The sequence below is a fragment of the Rhincodon typus genome, chromosome 11, assembly GCF_021869965.1.
Source record: "Rhincodon typus isolate 14 chromosome 11, sRhiTyp1.1, whole genome shotgun sequence".
NCBI lineage: Eukaryota > Metazoa > Chordata > Chondrichthyes > Orectolobiformes > Rhincodontidae > Rhincodon > Rhincodon typus.
Window position 1 is genome coordinate 69,901,908 of NC_063342.1, and position 22,313 is coordinate 69,924,220.

The window sequence follows — 22,313 nt, forward strand, 5'->3', positions numbered from 1 at the left end:
GCCAGGCTGGATGGCCAACTCCTCACATTTCTTATGTTTTTGCATGTTTTTACAACTCTAACTAATTCTACTTCCTATCTTTTTTGATAGCTTTGTGAACCATTCGGGCCAATTAATCTTTTTTTTTCTCTAAATCCATAGGCGAAACGAGAGAGGAAAGGACATTCAGAAACTGGATGAACTCACTTGGTGTGAATCCTCGGGTGAACCACTTGTACAGGTAAGGGAAACTGAAAGAATGAGGTGGACCAGATTGTTCCATTCTGTAGAGTTAACCGTACGTTGACCATCTGAATTCAGAGCTACATGTATTGGTCACTCGATGTAATAGTCCAGCTCAATCATGTGTGAACATACCAATGACATGTTAATAATTCGAAAATGTCACTGCCTCCCTCTGTGCCAGGAGCCCCTAGGCATAGCACTAAATTGTCACAGCACTACCTCAGGGTATTCTAAAGAACTTGGCACCCAGTCAAGCACTGTTGAAATCTCGCCATACCTTTACCCTCAATTAGAGGACAACATCTACTGAGGGTCACGTATTTCTGCCGTGGTTCTTCATGTGTCTGAACAGTCTGATTCTCGTTTATGACTGTTAATTGTTTAAATAATCTCCAGATATGTGTGCAGACACTAAAAAGTGAGAGAACATCTAGCACTTGGAGAGACCTGTGCAGAAGTTTATTGACTATACAAAGAAATTTTTGCCTATTACCTTGAGTTTTTAAACAGACAATGGCATCTTGTTTCAAGGAGAGCTTCAGTGTGTCTTTGTAACACTTCCACGGTCCACCCTAGAACACTGAAAATTTGAGAGTTGGCTAAGCAGAAATTGGTGGAATGTTCAGCCATCCAGACACAGTTACCAATCCACTGAAGCTGATTTTAGCAGGACCATGGTGTTAGATCTCCTCGTCAGTGGTGGCCTTAGGAGAGAGGTGGCTGTCAAGATTGGGAGGTGCTCAACATATTCCAGAGTATCCTCTTTAATATGCCTGTGGGTAGAATATTTGAATGACCAGGTCTGGATTGATATGACTTCTGTTTTGGCAAAACCACAAGTCCCTTGTCGGCAGAATGGCAATAACACTGTAGTCATCCACTAATTGTATGACCACGTAGATCTAAGGTGGCCAGTTAAGCTTTGGCAGAGATGGCTGAGATGAAAGAGGTTTCTGTTTTGGTTCTATTTATCACTGACACCAGAGGGGAGTTGACCTTTTTTGAGCTGAGTAACCAATGTCAGGCGGATTGTAAATCCGGGCCATCACACCGCTTTGCTTCATCCTATCTAGGTTTTGAAGATCTCCCACTCAAAGGCAGTTACAGTCATAGCATCATGAAGCAGTGACAAGATTGCGATCAGGCCTCTTAGCCATCCATATCTTTGGTGCACAGAACCTGGTGACTTTACTGAGTCACCTGCTCTGGTCTGATCAGTGACTGCAATGAGGTATTTCCATGTGTTCTCAATGTAGTCTGTGTTACCGGGCAGATTTACGTCAGAAGTCTGCCCCTGAAGGTTCAAAAGCCATATTGTCATTGGTAGGATTTCCTCAGCCACAGGAAGTAGACAACTCGAGAACATGTGTCAAGACTTTTCCTGCACAAGGAAATACCTCAGTTGTTCACATGCCATGATGTATGTCCCTCTTGAAGGTGGTTATAATTGTCACATTCCTAAAGAGCACAAGTTACTTTTCCTAAGGCAAAGATAAATAGATTTTTGAACAGTAAAGGAATTAAGGATTATGGTGAGTGGGTGGGTAAGTGGAGCTAAGTCCACGAGAAAGATTAGCCATAATCTTATTGACTGGCGGAGCAGATTCGAGGAGTCAGATGGCCTACTCCTGCTCCTATTATGTTCCTATGAGCTTTTGAAAAGCCTATTGAAGTGCTCAGTGGAATACCATCAGGGCTGCAGAACTTTTGTCTTTTGTGTGTTTGAATGTTTGTTGTGTCCCTCCCATCACTGGTAGATTACCCGTGGATTCTGCCACAACAGGGATAGCCTGCAGAGCCTTACCGGTCCCAGTGAATTCACAGTTCCAGAGTTGTTTAAGATGTTCTTTCCAATGTTGACGGGTGGTAATTGTCATCCTTAAGAAGACAGAGAAAGCAAAAGGAATATTATCCATTTAACCTTGGTCCTGGTGACTTTGAACAAAAACATAAGTTTTGTGTGTCACAATAGTCAGAAAATTGTTAGATCTGTCTTCTGACTACATGTCCTTTTATCTTCCAGATTTGGCTTTGGCATTCCGCCTTGAGCTATTCCAGCAACAGTTTTAAAATCTAGTCACTGTCACAATGTAGGGATTGCAGCAGCTAATTAGCCATGCTACAGAGTCCTAGAGAAACAAACTCTTCAGTCCAATCAGCCCATGCCGAACATAATCCCAAACTAAACTTGTCCCACCTGCCTGCTTCTGGTCCATATCCCTCCAAATTTTTCCTATTCATATATCCATCCAAATGTCTTTTAAATGTTGTAATTGTACCTGCATCCAAAACTACTTCAGGAAGATCATTCCACATGTGAACCACCCTCGGTGTTTTTAAAAAAAAAAAAAAAAATTGCCTCTCCTGTCTTTTCTAAATCTCTGTCCTCTCACCTTAAAAATATGCTGCCTAGCCTTGAAATTCCCCATTTTAGGGGGAAAAACAGCTACTTATCAACTCTATCTATACCTCTCATTATTTTATAAACTTGTATCAGGTCACCTCTCAACCTCCTATGCTCCAGTGAACAGAGTCCCAGCCTTTCCTTGTAACTCAAACCTTCCATACCTGCCAACATCCTGGTAAATCTCTTATGAACCCTTTCCAGCTTGATAATATCCTTCTGATAACTGAGTGACCAGAACTGGACACAGGATTCCAGAAGAGGCCTCACCAATGTCCTATTCAACATCAACATAATGTTCCCAACTCCTATACTCCAAGGACTGAGCAATGAAGACAAGCATGCCTTTTTAACCATCCTGTCTAACAATCTGTCTTGTCTTGATACTGTACGTCCGCTGCACTGCCATTAGATGGTACAATATACTGTTCCAATCCAATACTTCCTATCCATGGGTACAGTTGTTAAACATTTCCAGTCTGAGCTAGGAGTTGCGTTTCAAGCTATATTCTAAATTATACACAGCCAATTACAAAATAAAACCACACTGAAAACGTCTGCTGTATAAAAGGTAGATACTAAACTGTTATCCAAAAATGCTGTGACCCATTCATGAATCCCTGAGGCAAGTAGTGAATAAATTTCAAGCACACTGTATGGTTTGCTAGATTAGTGAAAAATGCAGCAGATTTAGAGCATTAAAGTGTTAATTTAAAAAATATCAATCCACCAATGCAGTTTGCAGTTTACTTTCTGCTTTATAGAAGGCAGGATGTTATTTGAATATTTTGAAAGTTGAATACTTTTATTTTCACTGTCAGGATTACTATTTAAAAGAAAATGCTAAACTTGTTTTGAGTTCCGAGAGGTTGCGGGGTGGGGGAGTTGGTGGTGGGGAAGGTATTGCCATATGACTTACTGCCTCTGTGATTGTACCTGCCATTTCTGTTACGTTGAGTTAATGTCTCCCTTTTCCCCCACTCTGATACGAGTCGATCTGCACCAGTCTCTGGGTCTGAGCATTCTGGCACGGACCAATATCCATAACTGCACCTCAACCCTGAGCTGTTCTGATTGCACAGTCTGAACATTTGATCCTATTTTCCCATTAACATACTGCGGAGATGATTTACAGTCTGTCTTGTTGCAGTGACCTGGAAGATGCCTTGGTGATTCTGCAGCTCTATGAAAAGATCAAAGTCCCAGTGGACTGGAGTCGGGTGAACAAGCCACCTTATCCTAAACTGGGAGCCAACATGAAGAAGGTGAGTTTTCTCAATGGATGGTTGTAACTTATGGCAGGATCGGGTCAGAGCTTTGTGCACACCAACTGCAATCATGTCTGTCTGCAGTCTAACTGTGTGGTCAGCAAACAGCCTTGGTGTCTCTGGTTAATTGTCTGTGACCTTGCTGCCTTCATGTTCCTAAGATTCTTTGCGTTTATCAGAATCAAACAGGCTTTAGATTAATATGTTTTTAAAACAGAAATTAAAGCACTTTAACTGATTATGAGTGGATGATGATTACAAATGTTTGCTGTTAAACACATGGCTTGAAAAGGCTCTTAATAAAAGTAGAGGTGGAGAGCTGCAGGATAGCGTTTGGGCATGGGACTGACTGGATTGTTCAATGGAGAGATCGCATAGACTCTGGACCACATGGTCACCTATACCGTAATAATGACTTTATTTTAGTATGGCTCACTCTATTAATTTAGTCAAAAAACTGCTTCAACATCACAGAATAGACACCAACAGGAGTACATTGCTGAGAACTGGAGATAGCTGGCTTTGGATATACAAATACCTTTTTAGAAAAATCTAGTTAAAGGGAAATAGCTCATTTGTTTTACCTGGTGAATAATGAACAGACTTCCACAGCACGGTGGCTCAGTGCTACCCAACAGTGCCAGGGACCCAGGTTCAATTCCAGCCTCGGGTAACTTTACAAACTCCACACAGACAGTTGCCCTATATCTGCATGGGTTTCTTCCAGGTGCTCTGGTTTCCTCCCACAGTCCAAAGATGTGCCAGTTAGGTGAATTGGCTGTGCTAAATTGACAGTAATGTCATGGGATGAGCAGGTTAGGTGGATTAGTCATGGGAAATGCAGGGTCACAAGGATAGGGTAGGGGGACAGGTCTGGGTGGGATGCTGTTTGGAGGGTCGGTGTAGACTCAATCGGTCAAAGAGCTTGCATCTACACTGTAGGGATTCAATGATACTTGTTGGCCAGTCTCAGTCCCTGTGGCAGACTGTTATATCAGAATCCTTGTCTGCCGATCTATATTCTTGCATGATCACACAGTCTCCCAAAATCTAAGGCAACAGCCCATTCGTTTTAGGTGCATTAATTTTGAGTGGGCTATTGTCTAGCCATCCTCAAAAATGTGCATTTTACAACTGTCCTGGTATCTTCTCCATGCTTGAAATGAAAAATATATTCAAGACATTTAAATAGCTTTCTTGGACAATGAATGGTTGACATTTACTGTTGATATCGCCCACCCACCCCCCACATCAGCAAGGAAAAGATCTCCATAATTTCATCTAAAGACAAAATTTCCTTCCAAATTTGGGGAGAATCATCTCCCCATGAATATAACAATTTTAAATGGTTGTGAGGGCATAAAGCAGTCATTGACGGTGTTTTTTTTCATCCACTATCTGATGACTATCGAATGTTACAGCACAGTAGCAGACCATTCTTAAAAGTGTACTAGTCCCTTAACACTGTTTGAACCCCCAAGTCTCCTCCCACTCTCATGTTCACTCTGTTCTTCATATTTCCTCTTTCTCAAACAATTATATTTTTGTCCCCTGTTAATGGATTGATGAAAACAGCTTTACCTGTCCAAGTTCAGCAACTCCAACCTCTAACCTCCTGAATGAGCACACTTAGAGTCACGGAATCTCACAGCACAGAAGGAGACCATTTTAATAATTGTGCTTGTATCAACTTTTTAATCAGACCCACTCCCACTGCCGCCACCTCCCCCTCCCCATAGCCCTGTGAAGATTTCTCTTGCTCTTCAAGTATATATCTAATTCCCTTTTAAATGTTGGTGATGACTCTGCTCTCCCCATTCTCTTACCATACTATCATTCGTAACCCCTCATTTAATGCTCAAAAGTAAATCCACGTCTTAAGTATTGCTAAGGGGGAGACTCTTCAGAATCAGAGTGGTTTTTGCTGGCCCCAGTTAAACTGCATTTTGGAATGCGTCCCACAGTATTGTAATTCCATTTGTGGAACCCTCTAGCACGATGCTCCTGAGTTGAGAGAACTAGGTAGAGGCCTCTGTCTAGCAATGCTGCCATCTATCGTGGTGGCCCAGTGACTCAGTGGTTAGCACTGCTCCCTCACAATGTCAGGGACCTAGGTTCAATTCCACCCGTGGGTGTGATTGTCTGTGTGGAGTTTGCACATTCTCCCTGTGTCTGCTTGGGTTTCCTCCCACAGTCCAAAGATATGTGGGTTAGGTGGATTAGCATGGGAAATGCAGGGTTACAGTGTAAGGGGGTGGGGAGTAATGCCTTTCGGAGGGTTGGTGGGAACTCACTGGACTGAATGGCCTGTATCCACACAGTAGGGATTCTATGATCTAGATGGCTGTCAATTGGCAAGTGATAATGTTGAGCCGTTTCTGACCAACCCAGCCGACTTGTATCTTTGAATTGATTTCATTTATTGTAGTCACGTGTACCTAAGCACAATGAAAATTTTGTTTTGTAAGCAGTACAGGCAGATCTTAGCAAACAAAGACATAAAAATCATAGGGTACTTATGCAAGGCACACCAGGTTACGGATGCACAGGTGGTGCACAAAGCAAAGCCAACATTAGCAAGATCAACATTATTTGAAGTTAGAGAGGTCCATTCAGCAGTCAAATAACAGCAGGGAAGAAGCAGTTCTTGTTGTTGTGTGTGTTCAACCTTCTGTATCTTGTGTCTGACAGAAGAGGTTGGAAGAGAGCATTACTGGGGTGGGAGAGGAACTGTACAGAAGCTCAGTTCTGGGCATCTTGGGAGAAGGGAGACGTCAGTGATTTGAGTTCAAGGAGATGAATCCACCTTTGAATAGCTTGAATAGCTTTTATTTTGGTGAATGATGGCTTAACTAAGTACTGCATCCTGCTGGTGAGACCTGTTCATTGAATTGAATTGATTTGAATTGATGAGGACGGACAACAGATAAGAGTGAGATTGAAAGTCGAGCTTTAGGAAGCTCCACTACCTATAAGCAACAGATAATTTATTCATTTTTGAGTCAACTAACTGACCATTTTAAAAATTGATTAGACTGTTTTCTGCTAATGAATCAAACCAGAGAGTTGCTAACATTTAGCCTTTGTTACCCCAAAGCTGGAAAACTGTAACTATGCTGTTGAACTGGGAAAGAACAAGGCAAAGTTTTCACTCGTCGGGATTGCAGGACAAGATCTGAATGAAGGCAAACACATGCCAACTTTAGCCTTGCTATGGCAGTTAATGAGGAGGTGAGTGTGTTTTAACTTTAAGAATGATAGACAGAGATTTATGACACTAGAATGAGGTCTGTCTGCAAATTTGGACGTGTTTGGTTCTAATTTCTTAATTGTGGACAAAATAATCCACATTTTGAATCCTGCTTAATGGTAGAGTCCTGGGGAGTGTTGTCAAACAAAGGGACCTATGATGCAGGTGCATGGTTGCTTGAAGGTGAGGTCGCAGGTAGACTGCGTAGCGAAGAAGGCATTTGGTACATTTTGCCTTTATTGGTCAGTGCATTGAGTGTAGGAGTTGGGATGTCATGTTGCAGCTGTGCAGGACATTGGTGAGGCCACTTTTAGAATACTGCATACAATTCTGTTTGCCCTGCTTTAGGAAAGATATTGTGAAACTTGAAAGGGTGCAGAAAAGATATACAAGGATGTTGTGGGGGTTGGAGGGTTTGAGCTATAGGGAGAGGATGAATATGCTGGGACTATTTTCCCTGGAGCATCGGGGGCTGTGGGGTTTTGTAAGATCATGAGTATTTTTCCCAGGGTAGGGGAGTCAAACACTAGAGGGTATAGGTTTAAGGTGAGAGGGGGAAGATTTAAAAGGTACCTGAGGGGCAACCTTTTCACACAGGGTGGTGTGTGCTTGGAATGAACTGCCAGATGAAGTGGTTGAGGCTGGTACAGTCCAACAATTAAAAGGCATCTGGATGGGTGCATGAATAGGAAGGGTTTAGAGGGATATGGGCCAAATGCTAGCAAATGGGAGTAGCATAATTTAGGATGTCTGGTTGGCATGGTCGAGTTGGACCGAAGGGTCTGTTTCTGTTCTGTGTGCTTCTATCCAAATTCTTAATTCCAAATTTTAAACGGTCATAATTTATACCCACGGTGGGAGTGGCGGGAAGAGAGGAGAGAAGGGTTACTGCTTTGGTCTGCAAGTCGCCTCTGATTGATTGAGACACCTTGGTACAGGGAATAATAAGTTTCCAACAGTACTATAATCCAATGTTATTCTCTTAACTCCTGATGCTGACATTTGTGTTCACAGATCAAAGACTGTGTTTCCTTTGTTCCTAGATACACATTAAACATGCTGGAGGACATTGGTGATGGAGAGAAGGTCAATGATGATATCATTGTAAACTGGGTGAATCAGACTTTATCCGAGTCAGGAAAAAGTTCCTCTATTACAAGCTTTAAGGTAATCTCCTGGAGTATTGCTCTAAAACATATTTTGTTTTTTCACTTTAAAGCTGCTTCCCTAAATAATAGCATTCCCCTCCCCAACTCCCTGTAAATGATAGAGGTAAATGATAAATGATAGTTAGAAATAAAACAGATGAATGAGAAACATTTTGAACAAGTTTGCTTGATGTGGTATACAAGATTGTATACTCACTTAAGACTGTTTGTTTTTATTGTTTGAAATTCACTTGTGGTACTTGCCTGTCTCTCCAAGCCATAGGATGTGCTGCTATTTGTGTCCGTCTAAGATAGCAGGACCCCCATATCTAGGATTGTTGGTGACTCCATCTGCAAGACTGCTAGCCCCTGTTAGGGTGCATAACTTACACAGGGCTTCTCTGATGCATGTCCTCCAATTCTTACTCAATACACAGGACAAAGAAATTAGCTCAAGTATACCAGTACTGGATCTGATTGATGCCATTCAGCCTGGATCAGTCAGATATGACCTGGTGAAGACTGGAGACCTGACTGATGAAGAGAAACTTCAAAATGCCAAGTGAGTAGCTTCTTTATGATATCAATATCATTTGAATGAGGAGGTAACTGAGGAGAAAGGAGTAGAAGGATGTAATGATAACATGAGCATGGTTATAAATCTGTTGGGCTGAATGACTCATTTCTGCACTGTAAACTCAATGTAATTCACGTAATGTTGGAAAATGCAGGAGTAAATTTCATTTCCTTGTATCACCTTTGGTTAATTGAATGGTATTCCAGGACATGGTTGCAAATGAACTTGGACCAAACTTTAGGTTAAAGTTCAAGACTGCCAGTACTACTTAACATGCTCCCAAGTCACATTGACCTATCACCCTAGGCTGCCACCTCTTCATTGGTTCACTGTCCAACTGTACCTCAATGTTCTGATTCTCATTCAGGATTTCCAATTTCTCCATGGCCTGGCCCATTGCTAGCTCTGTAACCACTGAGCCTCTGATGTCTGTCTGTGTTTCTCCAATTCTGACCTCTGACGCACGGGCCCAAGCTCTAGAATTCCCTCATTAATAGTCTCTGTCTTTCCACTCCTCTTTCCTTTTAAGATGCTCCTGAAACTTTATCTCTTTGTTCAAGTTTTGGTAATCTCAATTGTTTTTGTTATTGTTGACTTCACTCTTGTGAAGGCATCTTGGCTATTTTGCTGTGTTAAATGCACTAAAGTGCATGTTTTTGTGCTAGTTGAGGTTAGTTTCAAGCTTCTCTTTTATTAAATGCTTATAGGCAGCTACAAGTGTAAATCTTTTAGGAGACAGAGAATGCAGTTAATTTGCTCTGAATTTACAGTTGTGTTGAACAGTGCAGAGATCACTCCATTTGCTGGACAGACTGAAATACTCCCCAACGCCCTGTCCTGGAACAGAGAAACTGAGCAAAAATCGGTGTGTCAACATGTGACCGGAAGCTGACAGGGAAGGGGGGAAAGAGTTCGATTCCTGGGACCGCGGGTGGTTTTACAGCTGGGATGGCATTAATTCATTTGCAAGGATGAGACAAAAGATGCCTCCTCAATATCTAGAGCCTTCTTTCCATAGCCCTTGGTGAAAAAACTAATGGAGATATTTGTGTTGAGGAGCAGATTGGCTACAATTTAACTAAACAGACCGACTTCAGTGGCTGAACCCACCCTTGTTTCTGTAAAGTTAGTATCTTTTAATGTATATTACTCCAAATTCATTGGAATTCAGTAAACTTTTAGCACTGGGGAATTATCTACATAAGAATATCATTTTGAGCATATTCAGGCCCAGCAAGCATGCCTTTCTTCAAATGATCTCAATCTCACTTATAGATGCCTCTTTTCCTCAATTCTGTTTCTCTCTCCAGAAACTCACCCTCTATCTATTTACCTATTTTAAGTTTTAAAAAGTAGTAAGAAATTAACCTGTTGCCCTCAGGCTTGTTTCAAATATGTAAAGTATTCACCCTGAATACCACTAAAGATCTGCCTTCTTCAGCAGTCCCAATTCCTCCATGGAATATTGGCAGATGTGCCTTCAACTGCTCCAACCTTGAGCCCTGGAACTTCACCTGCAAGCCTGCCTACCTCTCCACCTTTCTCTCCCTTTACAATACATTACTCCTTAAAACCTGCCTCTTTGACCAAACCTTTTGGTCTTGTACTTACTGCTGTCTGGCTCAGTTATCGTCTTAACTTTGCGAAATAAACACAGGAAGTGCTGGAGAAACTTGGCAAGACTGTCAGCAGAGAAACAGTTAACGTTTTGAAGAAGGGTCACTGGACCCCATACATTAATTCTGACTTCTCTCCATAGATGCTGAAATTTTCCAACAATTTCAGTTTTTGTTATTGTTTTGTGTGGCATGAAACTCCTGTTTCTGGCCATGAACAACAGAATTGCACTTCAGAGTTTCTCCAGCACGATGTGATTTTATGTCAGATTTCCAACATCAGTGCTATTTGCATGTATGCTGTCATTGAAACATGTTGCGCCATTTTAAGACTGTCAAAATACTATATAACTTAGATATGACTCGGTGTGGAGCTGGAGTAACACAGCAGGCCAGGCAGCATCAGAGGAGCAGGAAAGTTGGCATTTTGGGTTGGGACCCCATAACTTAGTTCACTTTCGTCTGAAGGCCTGACGAGGCAGGGAATGAGATCGGAAGCCTACAGTTTATCTTAAGTGGCACTGCTTCCCCTGCTGAGCTGATGATTTCTGAGACCTTACAATGTATGGTACCATTGGTAGCCCATTCCTGTCGTCATACTGTCTTTCTTACTCCACACTCCTTTATTATGTTTCTGCAGCCTTCATGAACTACATACATACCACAGGAGCTGTAGCAAATCTATCAGCGTTATTTTAAGCTGAAGAACATGTTTCTTTCACATAACTGGAATTATGAGATTAGTTTTATTTACAAACTTGAGCCTAACCCAAACATGTTCTTGTCAACTTCTCCAGGTATGCTATTTCAATGGCAAGGAAAATTGGAACTCGAGTCTATGCCCTTCCAGAGGACCTAGTCGAAGTGAAACCGAAAATGGTTATGACTGTTTTCGCCTGTCTGATGGGGAAAGGAATGAAGAAAGTCTGAATGATCTGAGCCAAGTTAAATTGATCTATTTTTCTTCTCCATAGCCTAGGTGCAATATTCAAACGTAGAACATTTGCTTAGGCTCCTTTTTTGTTTTTCTTTCTTTTACCCACAACTGTTTTAACTGGCTTTGCTACTGCTGAAAAAATCATATTAGATCGAAGTGCCCTGTTTCCCCCAATCATCATAAAACAGAAAAAAACTTTAAGCATTAGAATGCATGTTGAGCCACAGAACCTCTCCGCACATTCTAATCTTCCTGCGCTAATCCAAAATTGGTGCTTAAGGAACATAAATCAGTGTATTTACCCACTGCCCAAACAAAATTGCAGATTTTCAGCAAATATGATTTGAGTGGTGTCAAACAGTGAGTGTTCGGAGGCACGTTTTATCAGTACTTTTCTGCCCAGGAGAACTCCTGTGCAGCAGCGAGAGGTTTTTGAAGATATTGTGCCCTTCCGGTAAACTGGCCCAGGATTTTCTGGAACGTGGCATTTTGATGCTCTGGTAATCAGATTTGTTTATGCATGTTTACAATTTAAAACAATTTAAAAACTTGTCGCCTACAAAGTTTCTGGAAGTGCATGCTGATTAAATGAAGTGAGGGCAGTGGGGCTTCTGGAACCTTGGGTGAACAACAAGCCAAAGTAGCAATCTCCTTTGGGAAATTAGCAGCAAAGGACCGAGCAGGTGGGAAAACTCAATATCCCATCTGCTACAGGAAGAGGGAAAGAACAAACAAGAAGGGGGGGGAAAAGGTATTGGGTTGAGGGATTGCAAAAAAAGACTAAGCAAACTTTGATACAACAATAATTAAAACTTGAAATTTTGATATCTCTTAGGACACTCCCAAAGATTAAGAAATGGAATTCTTGTCTAATTGTTTCTGGGTTGGCTACTGATAACAGTCATCACGTTAAAATCTTCATTCTGCTATGAATGGCCAGACCTAGCTCTCTGACCAGTTCAGTGGACGTTTATTGTCCAAATGCAGTAACTCTATAGAAGTCCACAGAGATTGCATATAACATGCAGTCTTTGTGAGGTAACTGCAGAGCGAAACAAATTAGTTAAGAACTAGTGGCAATTTTGGTGGAAACCCTTTCTCTCTCCCCACGAGTTTGTTGTCACTTTGCAGATCAATAAACAGGATGCACCATTCAGGTAGCCTTTTCTTTTCTTTTCTTTTTTGCAGAAAAATCTGGCCGTTAACGTTTTGTCAACATTTGCTATCATGTTGATGTAGGAAGCCAGCATTTTCCGATACAGCTAGATTGAGACCTAAGATTGCAGCTAGTCTGCTCTCTCACTTAGCAGCTTAGATGTGCTTCTATAGATCAAAGGAGATTTTAATTGTCATTTTTGTAGACCGTACACCTTAGCCCAGAAACCATGATTAACCATGAGGAATGAACAATTAGCCATTCCAGCATGCAAACCTTTTGGTCTGTTTTATTTTACATGGGTTAATAGTATTAGGACAGTACAATTTTGCGCAAATGCATTGTTTGTCCATTAATCTGTCAATAGCACACCCTGAGATGTATCCTCTAAATAACTACTGGAAATTAGTCCCACTTTACAAACAAAAGCTTGCAGTTGTGTGTAAAGAATATCTCTTGGGTCATTCCTTCTTTGAATTCCTGAAACAATTTATCAATACTGAATGTCAACTAACCAAAAAGGCCCTCAATGTTGTGCCTCATCTGCAGTGCTAAAGAATCAAAATTACTTCATTTTCATAACTAACTTTTCTACCCAAAGAGAGTTTGTTTTTTATATTTTGGTTTTTGTAAAATTCCTCTGAAATGCTAGCTTTAAGCATCAGATGCTGTTTATTTAAGATCTTGCAAACCAGAAATTCATGCCATCATATAAATATACAGATGAAATAAAGAAAATAATAAAAATGGTTTGACATCTTGCAAGTAAAATATGACAGAAGTGTGTACCTGTTTCATGTGACTTTTTTCTATTCTTTCTCCCCACGAATGGGAACCTTGGTTGAACTTTTTTTCTGTTTCTCTGTCTAGCCCCGGATACAACAGCTAAGTACAGTACACTCTCGCTTTTGTCCTAACTGTTAAAAGTTAATATAGAGCAGAAATTACTGACATTCTGTGGTTCAATTGTAACACTCATCCGATTGCGGACCCAGGTCCTATTAACCTGAACATATCCAGGCTTGCGCTTCAGGGACTGTTCAGTTACAGCCTTGTACATTCTCCTCGATTAATAGACAAGATCTCATGACACTCCTCAACAGGTTGTTTCCCCTCAACTAAATACTAGAAGTGCTGGTTGTTTATTTCTTTCTGTTTGCGACACTTTGTGGCAAAACAGAGCCTATAATCCAAGGTAATGAACTGACTGACAAGTGCTCTGGTCTGACATTCTGAACGAAGGTGTTTTACAAACTTCACCACCTGCATGGATAAGTACCACAGTGCACTTGCCTACACAATCAAGATTCAGTCCAGAGGGTGGAAGTGGTATGGTGGTAATGTCATTGGACTAGAAATCCAGAGGCCCAGACTGAAATGACAAATGGCCTCAAATCTACTGTGTACAGTTTTGGCCTCGTTACTTGAGAAAGGATGTACTGGCACAGGAGGGGGTGCAGAGGAGGTTGATTCTGCAGTTGAGAGGATTGTCTTATGAGGAGAGATTAAGTAGATTGGGACTGTACACATTTGAACTTAGAATGAGGGTGAATCTTATAGAAACACTTAAAGCTATGAAGGGAATAGATAAGATAGAAGCAGGGAGGTTGTTTCCACTGTTGGTAAAACTAGAACTAGGGGGCATAGCCTCAAAATAAGAAGAAGCAGATTTAGGAGTGAGTTGAGGAGGAACTTCTTCACCCAAAGAGTTGTGAATCTATGGAATTCCCTGCCCAGTGAAGCAGTTGAGGCTACGTTGTTGAAGTAGATAAATTTATTGAACAGTAAAGGAATGAGGGGTTATGGTGAGCAGATGGCCAAGTGGAGCTGAGTCCATGAAAAGATCAGCCATGATCTTACGGAATGGCGGAACAGGCTTGAGGGGCCAGATGGCCTACTCCTCTTTCTTGTGTTCTTATGAATCTCACCAGTGGAATTTGAATTCAACTAATGAATATCTGGAATTGAAAGCAAACCATCAATAACGGTGACTGCGATAGGTTTTCTTACGACCCGGTTCACCGATGTCCTTTAGGGAAGAAAATCCGCCAACCTTGCCAGGTCTGGCCTAAACAACACTTAATATGAATGATTGATTGACTCTTACTGTGTTATTTCAGTATGTAATTCAAATGTAATTGCCCTTAAACTGAACAGCTTAGGGACTGCATTAGATGCTGCAGTGATTCCTATTGGTGGTGAACTGTGATAGAGCAGATCCCTCTGCAGGGGCCTTTGAGTTAAATATTTGGTGTATCAGTTTGCGTGAGGTAAGCTCCCACACTTTTGGCTTGGCAGAATTCATAGAATAGCAAAAACTTTACAACACTGAAACAGCCCATTTGTCCACCAGCTCCACAAAAAGCCCCTGTCACCTTATTTCATGTCACCTCCATTTTCTTCACAATGGATACCTGCTAGTCAGCCTAAAGAGACTGGAACTGTGAAATCGGCTTGCTTTCCCAAGCATAAACATTCTGTGGCTCAGGAGAACTGCCACACTCCAAAGAAAGTAGTGTGGCTGTGATACAACTGAAATTCAGCAATGGTAATACATTTAGACCAACTCTCTTTCCATGCTCTACGGTGACTGACTGGCTGACTCTTAAAGAATAGCTGTTCAAATATTAGACTTGAATGAAATACAGCACATGTCTCTCAATGTAAAGGACAGGATTGTGTTGGGTACACCCTGTGCCCAAACAAGATTCCATGTTTGATGGAATTCTTAAAGGGACTCCCAGGGGTTCTTTTTGGATTCCTTTGATGGCCTGATTGTTTTTTTTTTATTGTTTTGTTTTGTCATTTTTAAAATTTTGAGACTAATTTTTTGAATTAGAACAGAAGGCAAGATTGATGCAGCTGACTATTCATTGTAGTCCTCACACATTTTAAAGGCTTCAGTCAAACAGGAAGGGCTGTATAAACCGAGCTCATGTAATAGACGCTTTCCTGGAGCTGAGAACATTGAGTGCACAGCAACCCACAGTCAGATCTTCAATGGAGGATTGTTCTGAGACAGTCCCAGTATGATAGTTTCTGGCTGAAAAGTCAGAGATGGGAAGGTATCGGAGGCAGACTGTCCACACGTGTGGCTGTGAGCACTAGCACACGATGACCCAGTGATGATTGGCTCTAGATTGGACAAGGAATCCATTGCAACAAGTGTAGCATCTGTGGTGAAGTAACAAATGCAATTGTGATGCCATTACAGGGGACAGTAAAAGTGATCTCCTTGCTTCCAGATCCTAGTCTGGAACTAAAATTAAAAGTAGGGCCTTGGGCAGTGTTGTAGAACAGAGAGATCTAGGGGTCAGGTACATAATTCTTTGAAGCTTCAGTTACGTGTAGATAGGTTGGTTAAGAAGGCATTTAGCATGCTTGCCTTCATTGCTCAGTATAGGAGTTGGGACATTATGCTAAGGTTGTACAAGACGTCGGTGAGGACTCTTCTAGTACTGTGTCCAGTTCTGGTCACCCTCTTATAGGGAGAATATTATTTAGCTGGAGAGGGTTCAAAAGAGATTTGCCAAGATGTTGCTGGGAATAGAGGGTTTGAGTTATAAGGTTAGGCTGGGACCTTTTTCACTGGAGCGCAGGTGGTTAAGGGTGACCTTATAGAAGTTTATAAAATCATGAGGAGTATAGATAGGGTGAATGGCAGGTGTCTTTTCCCTAGGGTGGGGGATTTCAAGACTAGGGTGCATATTTTTAAGGTGAGAGGAGAAAAATTTAGAAAAGACATGAGGTGCAATTTATTTTTTTACACAGAGTGGTTTGTGTGTGGAATGAACTTCCAGAGGAAGTGGTGGATGCAGGTACAGTTACAACGTTTAACAGACATTTGGATAAGTACATGAATAAGAAATGTTTAGATGGATATGAGGCAAGTGCAGGAGGGTGGAATTAGTTTAGTTTGGGATTATGGTTGGCATGGACTGGTCAGATCGAAGGCTCTGTTTCTGTGCAGTATGACTCTATGACTGGGTCACCAGCTGACACTTATCCCCACATGGTTTGACACATGTGACTGCTGCATTGGTTAGAATAGTCAGCAGTTTCATCAGCCCCACCTAACAGTTACATGAACATGACAAAGATGCAAAATTTCATCTTTTTGCTATCATTTTTCAAGAGTAACTATGCCAACGAATCCTCCTTGCTTGGTATCCTTGCCCTTGCTGACTCACATTGACCCATTGAAAATTGTCAGTTTACTGTTGAAATTCCTTTATGGCCCATCTCATTCCTGTATCATTCTGTTTTTTTCTTTCCTATGCTGTGTAAATCGAATTATGCTTGTTGTCCAATGATTAACTCTAATTGGCATTGGTTTCCACCTTTTCTTCATGCATGGTACAGTTTAAGAAGGACCAAATGATGAAAAGCAGTGATACTGACTGATTGTAAATACACATAATCTATCAAATTACCACCCAAGGGGTGGAAATCAGGATGTGCAGCATGAATGAATGGACTGAAGATTTTCAGTTAAGCTAGCCAGGGAAATTTCACATTAGAATGTTAATACATTTGTTAGGATGCTGTGCACTGTCATTTCAAGGGAAACATTCCACCGTACAATTCGATGATGTTACTCATATCTTCATTTGTTATCTTTGAACAGCCCTTGGGACTGAACACCTAAACAAAACTGCCTTGGAGCTCGTGGTTCATTTTGACCTCATATTCTGGATCCTAGGTTTCTCAGCAGTTGTTTTTTTTTGTCAAATCTGTTAAAGCCTGCTGTTACCATCACGCAATTTGTTTACGTGTCCAACTTAATTTCCATCAATAACGATGCATCTCTAGATGATTAAAATGGCAGATGAGAATTTTTGGGCCCATATTGCTGAAGAGCTCTGTGGGTTAATTTTTGACTGGAATTAGGTGGCAGGGGAAGAATTACCTTTGTCATTCTCCACAGATCACCGCTGCCGACACAAAAACATAGGGGTGGCATGGTGGCACAGTGGTTAGCACTGCTGCCTTACAGCGCCAGGGACCTGGGTTCGATTCCACCCTCAGGTGACTGTCTGTGTGAAGTTTGCACATTCTCCCTGTGTCTGTGTGGGTTTCCTCCAGGTGCTCCGGTTTCCTCCCACAGTCCAAAGATGTGCAGGGTAGGTGGATTGGGCATGCTAAATTTTCCATAGTGTTCAGGAGTGTGTAGATTTGGTAGGTTATAGGGGGCTGGGTCTGGGTAGGATGCTCTGAAGGTCAGTGTGGACTTGTTGAGCCAAAGGGCCTGTTTCCACACTGTAGGGATTCTATGATTATAAAATGATTCTATTATCTCCCATGAACTGATCGATGGGACAACTAGTGGTACAATATGTGTAAGTTCAAGGACTGAAGCAGTTCGGCTACAGCTAACAAACTAAGAGTGTGACTCCATTGTTAGGTGTAGACTGCTGACTAGTGGGCTGGATCTAGAGAAACAAGCGTGCACGTAAATTACTGAAAGATGCAAATATCATAAAGTGTGGTCATATATAATGTGGTCTTGAATGTAGAATGGGACAACAATCGTCCAAATGGCAGAGAGGGGTAAATTGTGTACGGGGAGTGCAGTCCAATTAGAAAGGATGCATTGTTCGACCTGATTCTTGGGAACGAGGTGGGCCAAATGGATCAAGTGTCAATGGGGAAACAGTTAGGATGCAGTGATTAGTGTATAGTAAGGTTTAGGGTGGTGATAGAAAAGGACAATTAGCAATCCAGAATAAGAGTAATTAATTGTGGAAGAGCTGACTTAAATGTGGCAGGGTTGGGGTTGGGGGAATGAGTGGAACGACAACCAGAGGTTGGCAGGAAAGTCTGTAGATTAACAATGGATTGCCTTGAAAAAAGAAACGGTTCAGGCACAGTCGAGGTATATTCCCTCAAAAGGGAAAGGGAGGGCAAACAAATTCAGAGCTCCCTGGATGAGAAAGGAGATAGAAGTTAAGATAAAGAAGGAAAAGTGTGCTTATGACTGGTGTCAGTTAGAAAATAGATTGAGAACCAAAAGGAATACAGGAAGTGAAAAAAAATAGATTGAAGAAACCAAGTGGGTTAATGAGAAAAGGCTGGCAGCAAACATAAACGGGAATCCCAAAGTCTTCTATCAGTAAGGGTGATCAGAGGAGAAATAAGGCTGATTAGGCTGAGAGAGGAACTTACAAGTGGAGGCATAGGATGGCTGAGATTGTAAATTAATACTTTGCACCTGTCTTTATTGAGGAAGTTGAAGCTAACCAGACTGTGGTGACAGAGGAAGGAACCCTGTCACTAGAATGTTCAAAGTTGATAAGAATCAAGTATAGGATAGACTGTCGGTGCTTAAAGTTGACAAGGCACCAGGACCAGATGAGGTGCATCCAAGGATTTTGAAGAACTCGAGAGTGGAAATTACAGGGATACGGACCATAACTTTTCTCTTGTCTTGAGGGAAGTGCCAGCAGACTGAAGAATTGCAAACATTATGCTCTTGTTCAAAAAAAGAAGTTGTAAGGATTATACAGCAATTATAGAGCAGGCAGTTTAATTTAAGTGGTGGGGAAGCTTTGAAAAATGATTATTTGTGATAGAGTCAGTACTATTATAGATAAAGTAGGTTAAGTAGGAAGAGCTAGTGTGCATTCCTAAAAGGAAATAATGACTAAGGAACTTGTTGGAGTTTTTTTTTGAAGAAGTAATGGAAAAGCTTGATGAGGTAATGCTGTTGATGTGTATATATGGTCTTTCGTACAACATTCAATACAATGCCACACAACTGACTTGTGAGGAAAGTAATAGCTGATAGAATAAAAGGAACAGTAATAATATGGATCCAAAATTTGCTGAATGATAGGAAATGGAGAGTAACGATCAATGGATATTTTCAGGCTGGAGGAAGTTCCCCAGGGATTGGCGTTAGGACACTTGCTTTTCCTGATACATATATATCAATGATCTCAGTCTTGATGTGAAGGGATACACTTTCAAAGTTTGTGGATGAGATCAAACTTGGAAGCTGTGAGGAGGACAGTGTGGAACTCTTAAAAAAAAATACACTGGCAAGTTGGTGGAGTGGACAGATAGGTGGCAGATAGATTCCACGTGAGGATTGTGAGGTGCTATATTTTGGTAGGAAAAGCAGAGACAAACAATATAAAATAGGGGCTACAGTACTTAAGGGTGTGCAGAGGAACCTGGGTGTATATATGCACAGATCACTGAAGGTGGCAGGAAGGTGGTGACAGCTTTCAATGGAATTCTCTCCCTAAGGACACTGTGAATCTACCTACAGCATATTGGCTGCAGTGATTCAAGAAGGCAGCTCACCATTACCTTCTTATGGGGCAATTGGGAACAAAGAATAAATGTTGGCCAGTGAGTGACACCCACTTACCACTAATGAATAAAACAAGAGCATCCTGGATTTTTTTTTCTGAGTAGGGGCATGGAGTAGAAGATCAAGGAAGTTCTATTGAATTGTACAAAGTAGTTGTTTACCTCAGTTGGAGTATTGTGTGCAGTTTTAGGAGCCACACGATAAGAAGGCTTTGAATGCATTGCAGAGAGTGCAGAAGAGGTTTACAAAAATGGTTCCAGGAATGAGACCGGTCAATAATGAGGACACATTAGAAAAGTTGGGACTGTTGTTCTTGCCGAGTAGAAGACTAAGTGGAGATCTGTTCAAAGATTTCAAACTCATGAGTGATAGGGAGAAACTGTTCTGAGTTGTGAAAAGTTCAAAAAATAAGGGGCACAGATTAAAAGTGAATTTCAAGAGAAGAAGATGTGATGTGAGAAATCTTTTTCACAGAGTCGTTCAGGTCTGGAATGCCCTGCCTGGAAATATGGTGGAGACAAGTCCAACTGAAGCATTCCAGAGGGCATTGGAAGGTTATTTAGATAGAAAAAGAATGTGCAATGTCATGGGGTAAAAGCAGGAGAACTTTGCTCAGTTGGAAATCTAGTACAGATCTGATGGGCCAAATGGATTCCTGAGATACTGTGAAGTTGGAGTTTCCCTGTACAAGGCAATTGAGCAGGCTGGACTGCCTGAAACTAATTGGACATGATTGGTTGTGCTATTTTATCCTCTATTGCTGTGTAAATGACAAGTGACAGGACACCTAACCAGTAGGGGGCATGGTTTCTCTACCTGCGCTGACAGAGGGCCGGGCTCTTTGATAGCACAGGATGCTGGATAGTCAAGATCTGCCATGGACTATCCATTCTTCCGTTGAAAACATTTACCAGCATGTTCATACATGTGAAAAGAGTCAGGAAAAAAATAGTTGGTCCATCAAACTTATTCCATCCTACATGATTCAACCTTCTCTCACCATTGAACCAGCTGACTATCCTCCAACCTGGTTTAATCTTAAATACCCTCTGGGCGATTAGGGATGGGCCATAACTGTTGGCCTGGCCAATCACGCCCACATCCCGTGAATGAATAGGAAAGAAAGGTCTCCTGCGTCCACCTCCCAATTCATCAAGAAAATGTCCTGGAAAGAATTTTGATAAGAAGAGCAAAATGTAAATCAACTGGGGAAATATCTAGCTGCAACTCTTCACCAGGACTTTGTGGACAGCAACATAGAAAATAGGTACAGGAGTAGGCCATTCGGCCCTTTGAGCCTGCACCACCATTCGTTACGATCCTGGCTGATCATGCAATTTCTGTATCTCATTCCCACTTTCTCTCCGTACCCCTTGATCCCTTTAGCCATGAGGGCCACATCCAGCTCCCTCTTGAATGTATCTAACAAATTAGCCCCAACAGCTTTCTGTGGGAGAGAATTCCACAGGTTCACAACTCTCTGAGTGAAGAAATTCTTCCCTATCTCAATCCTGAATGGCTTACCCCTTATTCTTATACTATGATCCCTAGTTGGGCCTTCCCCAACATCAGGAACATTCTTCCCACCTCTAGTTTATCTGGTCCCATCAGAATTTTATATGTTTCTATGAGATGCCCCCCAACTCTTCAAAATTCCAGTTGATCCAATCTTCTGCCATATGTCAGTCCTGCCATCCCGATAATTGCCCTGCTGAACCTTTGCTGGACCCACTCAGACTAGGAGACCAAAGCTGTAGACAATACACAGGCCCTGTATGACCACAGCAAGACATTCCCTATTCCTATACTCAAACGTTTTTGCTATGAAGGCCAACGTGACATTAGTTTTCCTCATGCCTGCTGCACCTGCATGTCATCCTTCTACGACTGTTCCACATGACACCTAGGTCTCGTTTCACCTCACCTTTTCCTAATAGTGAGATAACAAGGTGCAGAGCTGGAGGAACACAGCAGGTCAGGCAGCATCAGAGGAGCAGGAAGGCTGACGTTTCGGGCCTAGATCCTTCTTCAGAAATGGGGGAGGGGAAGGGGGTTCTGAAATAAATAGGGAGAGAGGGGGAGGCGGATAGAAGATGGATAGAGGAGAAGATTGGTGGAGAGGAGACAGACAGGTCAAAGAGCAGGGGTGGAGCCAGTAAAGGTGAGGGTAGATGGGGAGGTAGGGAGGAGATAGGTCAGTCCAGGGAGGACAGACAGGTCAAGGGGGCGGGATGAGGTTAGTAGGCAGGAAATGGGGGTGCGGCTTGAGGTGGGAGGAGGGGATAGGTGGGAGGAAGGACAGGTTAGGGAGACGGGGACAAGCTGGGCTGGTTTTGGGATGCGGTAAGGGGAGGGGAGATTTTGAAGCTTGTGAAGTCCACATTGATACCATTGGGCTGCAGGGTTCCCAAGCG

At 41.9% G+C, this 22,313-nt stretch overlaps 1 protein-coding gene and 1 long non-coding RNA gene across 5 annotated transcripts in view; one reads left to right on the forward strand and one right to left on the reverse strand.

Moving 5' to 3' along the window:
* LOC109917214 (plastin-2-like) overlaps positions 1-13,367 on the forward strand; it is a 69,200-nt gene extending 55,833 nt beyond the window's left edge. For all 4 annotated transcript variants that reach the window (XM_020517006.2, XM_048602896.1, XM_048602893.1 and 1 more), the window contains exons 11-16: positions 142-220; positions 3,780-3,894; positions 6,995-7,128; positions 8,191-8,314; positions 8,733-8,857; positions 11,286-13,367. In XM_020517006.2, coding sequence (XP_020372595.1) covers positions 142-220; positions 3,780-3,894; positions 6,995-7,128; positions 8,191-8,314; positions 8,733-8,857; positions 11,286-11,418 — 710 coding nt within the window. In that variant the 3' untranslated portion in view covers positions 11,419-13,367. The remainder of the gene's footprint in view (positions 1-141; positions 221-3,779; positions 3,895-6,994; positions 7,129-8,190; positions 8,315-8,732; positions 8,858-11,285) is intronic.
* LOC125484383 overlaps positions 668-22,313 on the reverse strand; it is a 72,998-nt gene continuing 51,352 nt past the window's right edge. Inside the window, exons 3-4 of the long non-coding RNA XR_007263211.1 lie at positions 2,030-2,103; positions 668-998 (exon numbers count right to left, since the gene is read on the reverse strand). This is a non-coding gene — a long non-coding RNA (uncharacterized LOC125484383). The remainder of the gene's footprint in view (positions 999-2,029; positions 2,104-22,313) is intronic.